Raw genomic sequence first — 13,806 nt, 5'->3', positions numbered from 1 at the left:
TATTCCTCAGGTGAGAATTCTTTGTTTAGCTCTGAGCCCCGTTTTTTTAATGGGGTTATTTGATTTTCTGGAGTCCACCTTCTTGAGTTCTTTATATATATATTGGATATTAGTCCCCTATCTGATTTAGGATAGGTAAAGATCCTTTCCCAATCTGTTGGTGGCCTTTTTGTCTTATTGATGGTGTCTTTTGCCTTATAGAAGCTTGCTGCAACCCTTCCTTCCTAATGCTGCAACCCTTCCTTCCTAATGCTGCAACCCTACCTAATTGTGCAACCCTTCCTTCCTAATGCTGCAACCCTTCCTTCCTAATGCTGCAACCCTTCCTTCCTAATGCTGCAACCCTTCCTTCCTAATGCTGCAACCCTTCCTTCCTAATGCTGCAACCCTACCTAATGCTGCAACCCTTCCTAATTCTGCAACCCTTCCTTCCTAATTCTGCAACCCTTCCTTCCTAATGCTGCAACCCTTCCTTCCTAATGCTGCAACCCTACCTAATTGTGCAACCCTTCCTTCCTAATGCTGCAACCCTTCCTTTCTAATGCTTCAACCCTTCCTTCCTAATGCTGCAAACCCTTCCTTCCTAATGCTGCAACCCTTCCTTCCTAATGCTGCAACCCTTCCTTCCTAATGCTGCAACCCTACCTAATTCTGCAACCCTTCCTTCCTAATGCTGCAACCCTTCCTTCCTAATGCTGCAACCCTTCCTTCTTAATGCTGCAACCCTTCCTTCCTAATGCTGCAACCCTACCTAATTGTGCAACCCTTCCTTCCTAATGCTGCAACCCTTCCTTCCTAATGCTGCAACCCTTCCTTCCTAATGCTGCAACCCTTCCTTCCTAATGCTGCAACCCTTCCTTCCTAATGCTGCAACCCTACCTAATTCTGCAACCCTTCCTTCCTAATGCTGCAACCCTTCCTTCCTAATGCTGCAACCCTTCCTTCCTAATGCTGCAACCCTTCCTTCCTAATGCTGCAACCCTTCCTTCCTAATGCTGCAACCCTTCCTTCCTAATGCTGCAACCCTTCCTTCCTAATGCTGCAACCCTTCCTTCCTAATGCTGCAACCCTTCCTTCCTAATGCTGCAACCCTTCCTTCCTAATGCTGCAACCCTACCTAATGCTGCAACCCTTCCTTCCTAATGCTGCAACCCTACCTAATGCTGCAACCCTTCCTTCCTAATGCTGCAACCCTTCCTTCCTAATGCTGCAACCCTTCCTTCCTAATGCTGCAACCCTTCCTTCCTAATGCTGCAACCCTTCCTTCCTAATGCTTCAACCTTTCCTAATGCTGCAACCCTTCCTTCCTAATGCTGCAACCCTACCTAATGCTGCAACCCTTCCTAATGCTGCAACCCTTCCTGATGCTGCAGCTCTACCTAGTGCTGCAACCCTACCTAATGCTGTAACCCTTCCTTCCTAATGCTGCAACCCTTCCTTCTTAATGCTGCAACCCTTTAATGCATTTCCTCAAGTTGTGGAGACTCCAAACTATAAAATTATTTTCATTGCTACTCATAACTATAATTTTGCTACTGATATGAATCATTACATAAATACCTGTGTTTTCTGATGGTGTTACATGGCCCTTGTGAAAGGCTTATTTATCCCCCAAAGGAGTCACAATCCACAGACTGAAAACCACTGATGTAAAGGAAAAAGATAGAGGACATAGGTCAAGTGCAATGAGGCAGAGAGATGCTGAAATTGCTAAGGATATGCAAAGTCCTCTTCTTGGATGATGTAGAGGTACATGAAAAGACAAGGAATTCAAATGTCCTCCATAGGTTAAAGTGTTACTAGAAAGTAAGAGTATTGCAAACCAATAAGAGGCTATTTGCTCACAATGCTCATGAAAATTCAGTTCAGTTTACAAGTTTGTATGAATTCCCCTTGCCATACAAAGATGTGAAATGGAGATTAAGTATGTTTTCATTGAACCTGTCAAATAAGACAAAAAAAAAAGAAAAAAAGGAAAACATGTTAATACTGAGCTGTTTCTCCAGAAACATGGCTAAAAGCACAAACTGCTGAGAAATAAGCGGTAGGTGATGAGTGCTTAGCCCTAAACTAGTCACTTATGGCATCTCCATGAGAATCGGGAACACTGTAGAACAAGGGTGTATAAATAACCTAAGGGTCTTCCACCCAAACACTAACCAGACCCAATCCAGCTTAGCTTCCACAATCAGATGAGATTGGTCCAGACTGCAAATAGATCCATATTTATCACCCTGCATAAAACTCAAGTCCAGTTAGATCAAAGACCTCAACGTAAAACCAGAAACAATAAATCTAATAGAACAATAAATCTAATAGAAGACAAAGCGGGGAACAGCTTTCAATACATTGGTACAGGAGACAACATCCTGAACAGAACATCAATAGGTCGAGCACTAGATCAACAATTAATAAACTGAACCTCATAAAATTGAAGTTTTTATAAGGCAAAGGACACAGTCAATAGGACAAAACCATACCCTACAGAATGGGAAAAGACCATCTGCACATCTTACAGAGGACTAATATCCAAAATATATAAAGAACTTAGACACCAACAAACCAACTAACCCAATTTAAAGATGGGGTGCAGAACTCAACAGAGAATTTTCAACAGAGGATCCTCTAATGGCTAAGAAACACTTAAAACTATGTCAACACCCTTAGTCGTCAGGGAAATATAAATCCAAATGATTCTGCGATTCTACCTTATGCCCATCAGAATGGCTAAGATTAAAAACTCAAGAGCAAGAACACGCTGGGGAGGAACACTCCGACATTGCTGGTAGGAGTGCAAACTTATACAGCCACTGTGGAAATCAATTTGGTGGTTTCTCAGAAAACTGGGAACAGTGCTACAAAGACCTAGCTATATCACTCTTGAGCATCTCTCCAAAAGACACCCCACCATACCTCAAGTGCACGTGTTCCACTATGTTCATAGCAGCCTTATTTGTAATAGCCAGAAGCTGGAAACAACACAGATATCCCTCAACCAAAGAATGGAGAAAGAAAATGTGGTTTATTTACACAACAGAATACTATTTGGCTTAAAAATAAGGATATCATGAAGTTTTCAGGCAAATGGATGGAACTAGAAAACATCCTGAGTGAGGTTAATCCAGACGGCAAAGGGCATGCATGGTATGTACTCACTTGCAAGTAGAAATTAGCTATCAAGTACTGGATAACCACACAATAATCCATAGACGCATAGAAGCTAAATAACATGGAGGGCCAAAGGGGGTATGCTTGAATCTCACTCAGAAGGGGAAATAAAATAGTCATCAGAGTTGGATGGATGGAGGGACTAAGAGGGACAGAAGATGTGGAGGGAATAGGGGGATTATCAAATGTAGGGAGAGCCAGAAAGAGAGGACCTGGAGAGTGAACTGATATTGGCAGTGGGTGGGCCAAATAGGGTACGTACGTAGGGAGGTGAAGTATCTCAAGAATATGCCAGCGACCTAGAATGGGAAGGCTCCAGGGGGTTTATGAGGGTGGCTCTTGCTGAGATTCCTAGAAGCTGGGAATATGGCAACTGAAGTGGCCCCCTTCTGTAGCCAGGCAGGACCCCTAGTGCAGGGATAAGGACACCAACCCACCTACAAAACCTTCCACCCAAAGTTTGTCCCGCCTACAAGAAGTTCAGGGACAGAGATGTAGCAGAGACCAAAGGAACAACCAACCAATAACAGGCCCAATTTGAGACCCATCTCATGAGCAAGAACCAATTCCTGACATTAATAATGATACTCTGTTATGTTTGAAGACAAGAGACTAGCATATCTGTCATCTAGGAGGCTCCACCCAGCAGCTGACCAAAACAGATACAGATACCCACAGCCAAACATTAGATGGAGCTTTGGGATTCTTGTGGAAGAGCTAGGCAAAGAACTGAAGGACCCAGAGGAAATAGGGACTCCATAGAAGACCAACAAAGCAAATAACATAGACATTGTGGGGCTGCCAGAGACTGAACCATCAACCAAAACAGCACAAATGGCCTGGACCTACCCCCAAGTCCCTGCACATTTGAGGCAGATGTGCAGCTTAATGTTCATGCCAGTTCCCCAACAACTAGGCTGAGGGCTGTTCCTGAATCCTGCCTACCTATGGATCCTGTTCCCTTAACTTGTCTGACCTCGGTGGAAGAGGATATGCCTGGTCTGCAGTGACGTGGTGTGCCAGGGTGGGTTGGTACCCAAGGGGCATCACCCTTATCAGAGAAATGAAGGGGCTTTCTGAGGGGGAACTGGGAGGAGAGGGGGGTCCTGTGATCAGGATGTAAAGTAAATACATAAATTAATTAATGGGAAAAAGGAACAAAGAGTAAGAAACGAAGGAGAGCAGCTGTGAAATACTTCTTAGTAAGACATAGCTATTCCAAGCAGAGGCTCACAGCAGCTGTGGATGACTGCACTGGTCTGAACAAGATCATGGGCTCTTCAGCAATCACACATGGGGGGAAAAAGATGCATGTAGCCCTCCCCCTCATTGATGATAATAATGATTAAGAATAAGAGAAAGAGAATATTGTGACTCCAACACCACACTCCAATGCATAGTTCCAATCCATTTTTAACAGAAAACCCTGGTTAAAATCTCTCTCTCTCTCTCTCTCTCTCTCTCTCTCTCTCTCTCTCTCTCTCTCACACACACACACACACACACACACACACACACACACAGAATCATGAATCTGGGAAAGTAATGGTAGTGGGCAGTGTAGTCAGGGATTAAAAAAAGATTCAGAATAGACAATGGAGACAGTAACCAAAATACATTATACAGAAGTAGGAAAGTGTTAAATACCAAAACATGTTACAAAGAAGAGAGAGGTGAGTTATACAAAAATTGGTGACGATTATTCTGCACAAAGGTAGCCATGATAGCTGAGGTGACAAATGGACACAAACGATTTGAGATTTAAAAAATGACTCAGCAAGATCCATTGGAACAGGTACTAAAGAAGGTGAAAACACCATGGAATCAGAGTTCAAAAAAAAAAAAAAAAAAAAACCTGACAAAACTGACCTAGAAGGCTGGAGGCCATCAATGAATATGCTTGAAATGGAGAACAATACTAAGAGCAGGATATGGCCACTGGCTACTGAGCAAACAGAGTGATATGGCACACATCAGATAAAGGAAATAGGAGGCTGGTAAAGTGGCAGGAGTAGACAGAAGAGAAAAATGGTGAGACAGATCCTAAAATGGTCACAGAGAAGGGGATGCAGTACCACCTATGTAGTGAGCACAGTCACAGCGTATGGTAAGGAGTATTTTCTTGTACATAATTTCAAAGTTGCGTTTGGGAAGGACAAAAGGAGCAAGACAAAATGCATTAAGGAGGAACCAGGGTACAGGCCCTGTGGTGCAGCTCTTAGGGAAACTTGAAACTCCTTAAGAGGACTGTGATAGACTGAGAATCCTCAGAGGGAAGGAGAGAGTTGAGCTAGAACAGGAAACTGGAACTATGTTCTTAAAAGAATATGCTCATTTTGAATTAAAATGTAACAAGTCAGGCAATAGGAATAAAACCTAAAAAACAAACAAATATCAACAATAAAAAAAAACTGTCTTATCACATGCAAAAGTGCAATGTAAGGAAGAAATGTAATATAAAGTGACTAAAGAATGCATGTGTATTTTATGGCAATTTAACATTTTATAAGATATTTTGTTTTACCAAGAAAATATTCACTAACATATTTTTAAAGAGGGTGCATATTCATAAAAGTGGTTCAAAATGGAAATATTTTAATATATTGAAATATTACTATTTGACTATACTAATTGACTATATACTGTAAAGTAATGTGAATTAGAGATCAGATAGTAACAAAGTATAATTTATGTGTGTGTGTATGTGTGTGTGCATGAACTGTCACAAGGAAATGCACATCTTTATATGATTAAATATTGTAAAAGGGAAGTAGAGAATATTTGTGCAAAATTCACTGTTTCGGGGTTTTAAAACAGAGAAGGCCCTGTGCACTTCTCTGGTAGAAGCAGTTACCTGAGACAAAGCCGCATCCCGCTCCTCTAGGACTGCATTCATTTCTTCTGCGGTTATTCTCTTCCTACACTCCTTGGTCTTGTAGATTGTATCCACAATCACAGCTCCATTCTTCTGAATAGCTATCCCAGTGTCTGCATTGTTTATTCTGTTCAGTAATTCCTGTAATGTCTACCAACACCATTATATGTTAGTCAGACATGAGGTTTTAATATATTTTATTTAATATAGGGTTTTAATTAATAGGCACATGTGAATTGTAAATTGACTGAGTGAAGTTATTGAATTTTCATATTGCAGCAAAGATGTACATTATTAGTGTGTCAATTCTTCTTTTTCCCACATCTTAGTTCTTGAAACCCACTCAATTGAACTTAAGCCTCTAAGATATAAGACTGACATCAAGAAATCTCCTCAGAGAATGGCTTACCATGTCATTTTCTTCAGGGTTAATATTTTCTAGCCTAGAAAAAAGGGACACAGAAAGCCTGATCAGTAGCATTTCTTTAGTGCGGCAAAATGAGTTCGCTTTTTAAATCTTTAGAACCTCAAGTAATTTCATTCGACTAGTCTTTAGAGCCAACCATGACACTGAACATATTAAAGTGGCACCTGCCCGACTCCATCTTTCAATAATGCTCTCTATCTTCTGCTCTGACTTCAGACTGTTAAGTTATTAATGTTTACTGCTATATATGACTACAAGGATCAATTGTTCATATGTGTTTAGATGAAGAAAGTTCCCCAGTGATAGAAGCACTCTTTCTCATCATGATATTTATTCCTGTTCTTTCAATTCTTATCAGAAACTATTTCCTTTCTTTCCTTGGACACTGTCACATGTAAAAACAAACCAAGCATTTTTCTTACAAAGTTTATGTTCCTTCAAACAATGGCAAATAATTACACTAAATTAAATCTGAAAATACACTGCTACGCCTGTGATACAAACACACCAAATACACAGGCTGACCAAAATTGGACCATATTTTTTTCCATTTTCATATTTTATGGAATCACTCAATTGAAAGAGAAAGACAATTCATCTCTTCATAAACACATTTTCTAAACAAATTGTTTTCTGAAATGCTTGTTAATATGGATGAATTAAATAAATGTACTAACAGTAACAACATTCTGAATGATATATCAGAAAACAGAATTTATGCAATGATTAATTCAAGTAAATTAAAAGACAAACTGTGATAGGTATTACTAAATGGCAGAGATTTAAAAGTAATCGATGTTATTTTAATATATACTAAAAAGTTACAGTTCAATTTCCTGTCTTCTGAGGCCCACTCATGTTGACTCTTGTGAGATTTAATAGTTATCACAAAAAGGAAGACAGGAAACATAATAAAGACAACTAGTAAGTATGCTGCAAAGTTGTTCCAAATGTCACAACTGGATAAAAAAAAAAAATCACTACAACCAGAAAAAGTGGTTGTTTTTAAACAGAGATTTAACAGAAAAACACATAGCAGGAAAAGCTAAGTCTGTACACACGGGCATACTATGAATCACTACTAAGATCTAGTGACCCTAATTAGACACAAAGAGCGGCTCACAAACGTCTAGTAGCTGCTTCAATCACATCGCCAGAAGAACAAATATTCTTGTCTTTTGTAGAGTTTCTCCAAAATAAATTACATTTCAAACATACTGCTTAGTAAGAGCTTGCTTGAAACAAAAATCAAAAGTAACCTAATGTTTTGTACTCATTTTAAAAGCACAGCAGAAATCTATAATACAATTTTGGTCCTTATGGTCACAGAGAAAGTGCTTGAGCACTGGTAGCATTTGCCGTCACATCCTGGTTACCTAGGAAAACTTTACATGGCGCCATGTACTGCACAACAGCACAGTGTGAAGCTTTTGCACAGGAATGAGACTATGAGCTGATCACTGTAATTTCCAAAAAATTCAGTAGGAATATTTCAAAATTTCATAATTATTAAACATAAAATTAAAGTGTCATTGGATTGAGGATAAAATTTACATTGGCTGACTTCTGGTAATATTTAAAATATTTTGATAACTATGTTATAAGCTTGAATCTTAGTTTCAAAGAATTATATAAAGCCAGGTGAAAATATAATATAGTTATGTTATCTGATTTGTATATCTGAGATACTTAGCAGAAGACAAGGTAGGTGAGATTTCTACATAAAGCTTACAGTGGTTTGAGGAGTACTGTAGTATTAAAAAGTCGTTAAATTAAAGAGAGAAAAATGAAGAATTCAAATGCTTTAAATCAATAAGTCATCACATTTTTGAAACATTTAAGATAATTGAATTTAGTCTATTATTAAAGTCTACAGCTAGTAATGAACAATTTTAAGTTAAAATTGATTTCTTATCAAAGGCTAAATGATCATTAGGTATGAGGACTTATCTTTCAGACCTTAAAGAATTTGTGGGATCAGTCCTAAAATAGCATGTAATGAGTTTTAATTTGCTATTAAATAAACTTGAACGGCTGTAGGGAGGTTTGTGTGCATCTGACATGCTAAGTGGAAGCACGCATAACCAACCACTTTGCTTTTTGTTCTCAATCACATTTTATTATCGTTGTTGTATTACTATTTAAAATTAATCTGAGAAAAGCTTAAAATTTATACATTTGTATATTTTCATGGAAACATAAATAAACTTAAATTAGAAAGAAAAGAGACTGCTGTTCCTATTTTGCTTATGAAATATTGGGGATGTGTTTCTTACAGACATCAAATGTTAATGACATAATATTATCTCAATTAAAATTAAGTAGAACAGGAATTAGTAAATTTTTCCTCTCTTAGGAGGCAGACACCAAATATTTTTGGATTAGCTCATATATCTCCTAAATCATGCCTTTGTAGTGCTGAAACATGTATATACAACAGGCTGAACGGGCTGCCTGGGTTGTCATGGCACTTTATGAACACATACAGGTTATAATATAATATCATCATTGTCTGTTTCTGACACATGGTATTAAGAAGTAAGACCAGAGCTGGGCGTGGTGTCGCACGCCTTTAATCCCAGCACTCGGGAGGCAGAGGCAGGCGGATTTCTGAGTTCGAGGCCAGCCTGGTCTACAAAGTGAGTTCCAGGACAGCCAGAGCTATACAGAGAAACCCTGTCTCGAAAAACCAAAAAAAAAAAAAAAAAAAAAAAAAAAGAAGTAAGACCAGGTTTAATGTTAATACATTATAAGATGCAAGTTAATATTTTGACATAAGATTCTGAATTGGATCATTCATCATCCTGCTAAAGATGAATTAAGAAGTCAACAAAATTATTTTCAGAAAAATTAAACTGAGGCCTTCAATACTGTACCACTTACTGTCATACCAAAATTAAACATTGAGTCTTTTCAAAAGAAGTAATATAAAACAAACAAAATATATAAGGTCTTCAGTTTTATATAAAATAATCTTTGGTTAATATAATTTAATAGAAGCATGTATGAAACAACAACAATTTCTGGTTTAATTACAGATTTACAGTAATAAATGATATATAAAATATAGTCAACAAACACTAGATTATCTCATATAGGGGCTTAGAAATATACAAAAGAATTTTAACCCTTTGTAAACTCATAATAATGCCTACTACAGTCTAACTTAACATAGTTAGGATAATTAGTTAAGAATTTCGCTGAAGTAACTGTCTGTGGGCTCAAGTTTCAATTGATTTCCTATAGCATGCAAATTCTGACTGACAACTTTGCAATCTAAGTGAAAAACCTATGCATGAAATGCCACATTTCTTAAGTTATCCCTTGATCCATCAATATTACTTTCTTCTTGTCTGAAAGTTAGGGCCAACAGTACGATTCAGAACAATAACCTCAAATGATAAAGAGTTTGTGATCCAAAAAATACAAATAAAAACATTTGAGCCTAGGAAAATGTCCTACAGATATAAACAAAATGATTTTAAAATATATTTATGGCAGTAAAAGTACTAGAATGGTTGATTACATGATTCTGTAATAAAAAAGTTGGGGGATCACATATGATTTAAGGCATAAAAAATTCAGAAGTTAAGACTGGCAAAGAGAGAGACACACATATAAATGGGACAACACAATCTAGTCTACAAAAAAAATCCCACATGCATATGACAAAATTATGTTTGACAAAAGTACAAAGAAAACTCTGATACAATAATAGGTAGGCTTTAATATGAAATGATTATGTTATTGAACCTGTCATTTGTATCTGATCATAAAGTGCCATGACAACCCAGGCATCCCACTCTCTAGCCTATTGTATATGCATGCTTCAGCACTACCAAGGCGAGATTTAGGAGGTAAGACCAAGAATATAAGCTAATCCAAAAATTATTTAGTCTATCTGACAGAAAAAAAAATTACTAATTCATCTTCTATTTAATTGAGATAATCTCATAATTACAAATGCTAATTTTAGTAATGGAATAAGTGAGTGTCACTATACAGAAAAAAGTAACAAAATAAGAACAAAGACATGTACCTTATACCTTTTGTAAAACCTAAAATTGGACCACATGTTGTAATGGTTTGAAACTGAACTATTTCCCACTAGGCTCATTTTTGTTTCCAAGAATGTTTCTGGTGACCGTGGAACCCATACGAGGCTAACCTTACTCAAAGTAGAGAACTGGAAACGGAACTTAAAAGGCTCTACACAACCCCCTATTCCTTGTACCTTCTGAGCCCTATCTGCAGCAGAGCAACCATCACTGCCAAATGCTCCTACTTCATGAACTGAGCCACTCCACAATGCACCCTCTATCATCAACTGTGCCACACTAAACCGGGAGCTAAAGTAAACTCTTGATTTCTTAAGTTGATTCTATCAAGTGTTGTGGTCACAGAAACACAGACATCACTAATATGGAAATCTAGTGCAGAGAAGTTGGTTTGTCATTGTAATAAATCTGTGATGTTCTCAGGTTTTTGGAACTGCTTTGTGGGAGGAATATACAAGAGTTACAAGATACAAACTGCAGTGACTCATGAATGCTATAAGTAGTATTTAATGAGTGATTCCGTTAGGAATATAAAGACCACATCACTAAGAGAAATTCACGCATTAAAAGCTAGGCTTGTGGGGTTTGAGGCTAGAGCAGGACTTTACTGGCAACTGAAATATACAACATTAGTGTTACCATTGGGTAAATAATTTATACCTGAGCACATCCTGAAAACCTGAGCAATGATGAATTTTAAAATATTGGACTAATTATTTGATGGGGAAAATATCAAGATAGGATAGTGCCTAGGCAATAGCATAGTCATTGCTGTCTCATCTTACCTAGATTTAGTGTAAGAATCAAGAGCAAAAGGCAGAGGAGTTGTAAAATACAACTTGGCTAGAAAAGGAGTGTATATGGGGTGGGGCTTGAGAGCCAAAAGGTACAAAGTCTATGAGTTAAACTAGCCAGTGTTATTAAATAGATTAGCACCATTAGAAGTGCTGTGTGTTTTCAACTGGAATAATAGGAAAGGCACTTCGTGAAAAGATGGTGTCCAGAAAGAAAGCTTCAGGGGTACCCTGCTTGGGCTGACCTTCCTAGAGCACTTCGGTTTCATTATACAGCCTTGGCTTGCCTAGAACTCACTATATACAGACCCAGCTGTTCTAAAACTCAAAGATGACCACCAGCCTTTGGCTCTGGAATCATGAGATTAAAGACATGCACAACCATGCTTGGGGTTAGGTAACATTTGTGCAGAGTTCAGAACTTGGTATCTTCCACTTGATGCTGGTTTTACAGACATCTAGTATGCATGTTATGGCGACTGTGGTGGTTTGACTATGCTTGGCCCAGGGAATTGCACTATTAGAAAGTGTGGCCTTGTTGGAGGAAGTCTGTCACTGTGGGGCGGGCTTTGAGACCTTCTTCCTAGCTGTCTGAGGACAGTTTGCTCCTTCCCTCCTCTGGATGAAAATATAGGTAGAACTCTTACCTCCTCCAGAACCAGGCCTACCTGGACACTACCAAATTTCGTGCCTTGATGATAATGTACAGAACCTCTGAACTTGTAAACCAGCCCCAATGAAATGTTGTCCTTTGTAAGAGTTGCCTTGGTCATGGTCTCTGTTCACAGCAGTAAAACCCAAACGGAGATAGAAGTTGGTACCAGACACTAGAGTATTGCTGTGATCAGCCTGACATACGTTCATTTGGAGGAATGTGGATTTGGGGACTTTGGAAAGCAGTGATATGCTTTAAGTGGGGCTTAATGAGCTATCCTAGTAGGAATATGGCGGTCATTGGTGGTGAGGATGATTTGAACGCTGCAGACCTGGCCCAAGAGGTTTCAGTAGAGAAGAACTTCAATATGTGGCCTAGAGATGTTTTTGTGGTATTTTGGTGAAGAATGTGGGCATTTATTGCCCTGGTCTGAAGAATCTACCTGAGGCTAAGGTTTATACTAATTGCATTGACAAAGGAAGTCTCAAAAAAGCACAGTAGAGACATTGTTCTCTGGCTTAGTCTCATGAAGAAATTCTGATCAAACAGCAAAATTAAAAAGAAATACATAAAATGTGTGCTTTAGTAATACATCTTATTAAAGGGCAACAGGAGTGAAATGGAGCTGGATCCTGTGTTCAAGGAGATAAACAGATTAAGGGAATGATGACTTTTGAGCAAAATCCCACCCAGAGAAGTTTATTGTTTATTTGTTTGCCATTGAACAAGGAATAGTTATATCACATTAGGATTATTATTACTTGGTTATTGTTTTTACTTGGACTTTTATTCTGGAGTGAATTACAACGCAGAGATGAAAGAAATGGGCTTTTGATTTGGGTCTTGAGGCACAGTTGCCAGGAGAAAGTTAGGTCCAGGCAAGGTGGTACCTTTATCTAGGAGACAAATTCAAGAAGATCTCTGAGTTCAAAGGCAGCCCTAGGCCAAATTATCGAAACCTACACAGACTTTATAATGCTCCTGATATTACAATTTTAAATGTATACGCACATTTTTAGTGACATTTCCATATGTTTCACACGTGCAATGGCTTCATCTCTCTCCTCGAGGGCTAACTGCAGTCGGCACATAATAGCTTCATCACGTTCTCGCTGTGCAAAATACACTTCTTCAACCAAAGCTACAAAACAAGAGAACTCATAATCAATTAAGAAATAATAGAGAAATTATAAATAAAAGTAATTCTATGTTAAGGGGTATTTATCTAATTAAGCTACCCTCAGTGAGTGACTTGTGGAAGCATTTTTAATCACTATTGCAAAATGAAAATATTTGGCATGTGTAAAAGGAGAAAAGATTAAAAGGCCTGGTCCCCATCCCAAATGTGTTTGTTAAAAACAATGAGACTCATAAATACTACAATTACATGTATATGTTATAGCATGTGAAGAACAAATGAACATTATTAAAATCAAATATGTTGCTATTATAATCTAGAAAAATCTCTGGTATACAATGTAAAGGAATTCAAACACAAGTGGAAAAGAAAACACATAAAAGTATTGATTGTGGTATCTTCTATAACAACAAAAACTCAGAAATCATCTAAATATCCATCAACACAAACAGGAAAGGAAATATTCAGAAAGAGATGCCTCCTGGCATTTGAAATCAATTATCTATGGGGAAGCAGACAAAAAGAAATACAATAGCAAGTTACAAACTGAGGCAAATTCACCATTGATGCACATGCACAACAGAACGGCAGGTCAGTCACTGAGATGGCGAGTGGACACTGCACAGGGCACACAACAGGAAGCACCTTTGATGCAAATTATATTACAAACGGCATCTCTTCCTCTTCTGAG

The 13,806-nt window shown here is 38.1% G+C and overlaps 1 protein-coding gene across 1 annotated transcript in view; it reads right to left on the bottom strand.

Annotated features, from left to right (window-relative positions):
* Nucleotides 1-13,806, bottom strand: part of Mipol1 (mirror-image polydactyly 1) — a 301,756-nt gene that overhangs the window by 181,115 nt on the left and 106,835 nt on the right. Inside the window, exons 5-7 of the mRNA XM_021178974.3 lie at nucleotides 12,989-13,118; nucleotides 6,453-6,486; nucleotides 6,023-6,193 (exon numbers count right to left, since the gene is read on the bottom strand). Of these exons, the coding sequence (XP_021034633.1) occupies nucleotides 6,023-6,193; nucleotides 6,453-6,486; nucleotides 12,989-13,118 (335 nt within the window). The remainder of the gene's footprint in view (nucleotides 1-6,022; nucleotides 6,194-6,452; nucleotides 6,487-12,988; nucleotides 13,119-13,806) is intronic.

Source organism: Mus caroli, unplaced genomic scaffold (genome assembly GCF_978045245.1).
Source record: "Mus caroli unplaced genomic scaffold, Mus_caroli_1 scaffold_14, whole genome shotgun sequence".
In the NCBI taxonomy this organism is placed as follows: domain Eukaryota; kingdom Metazoa; phylum Chordata; class Mammalia; order Rodentia; family Muridae; genus Mus; species Mus caroli.
This window is presented reverse-complemented; position numbering and strand designations above follow the sequence as displayed.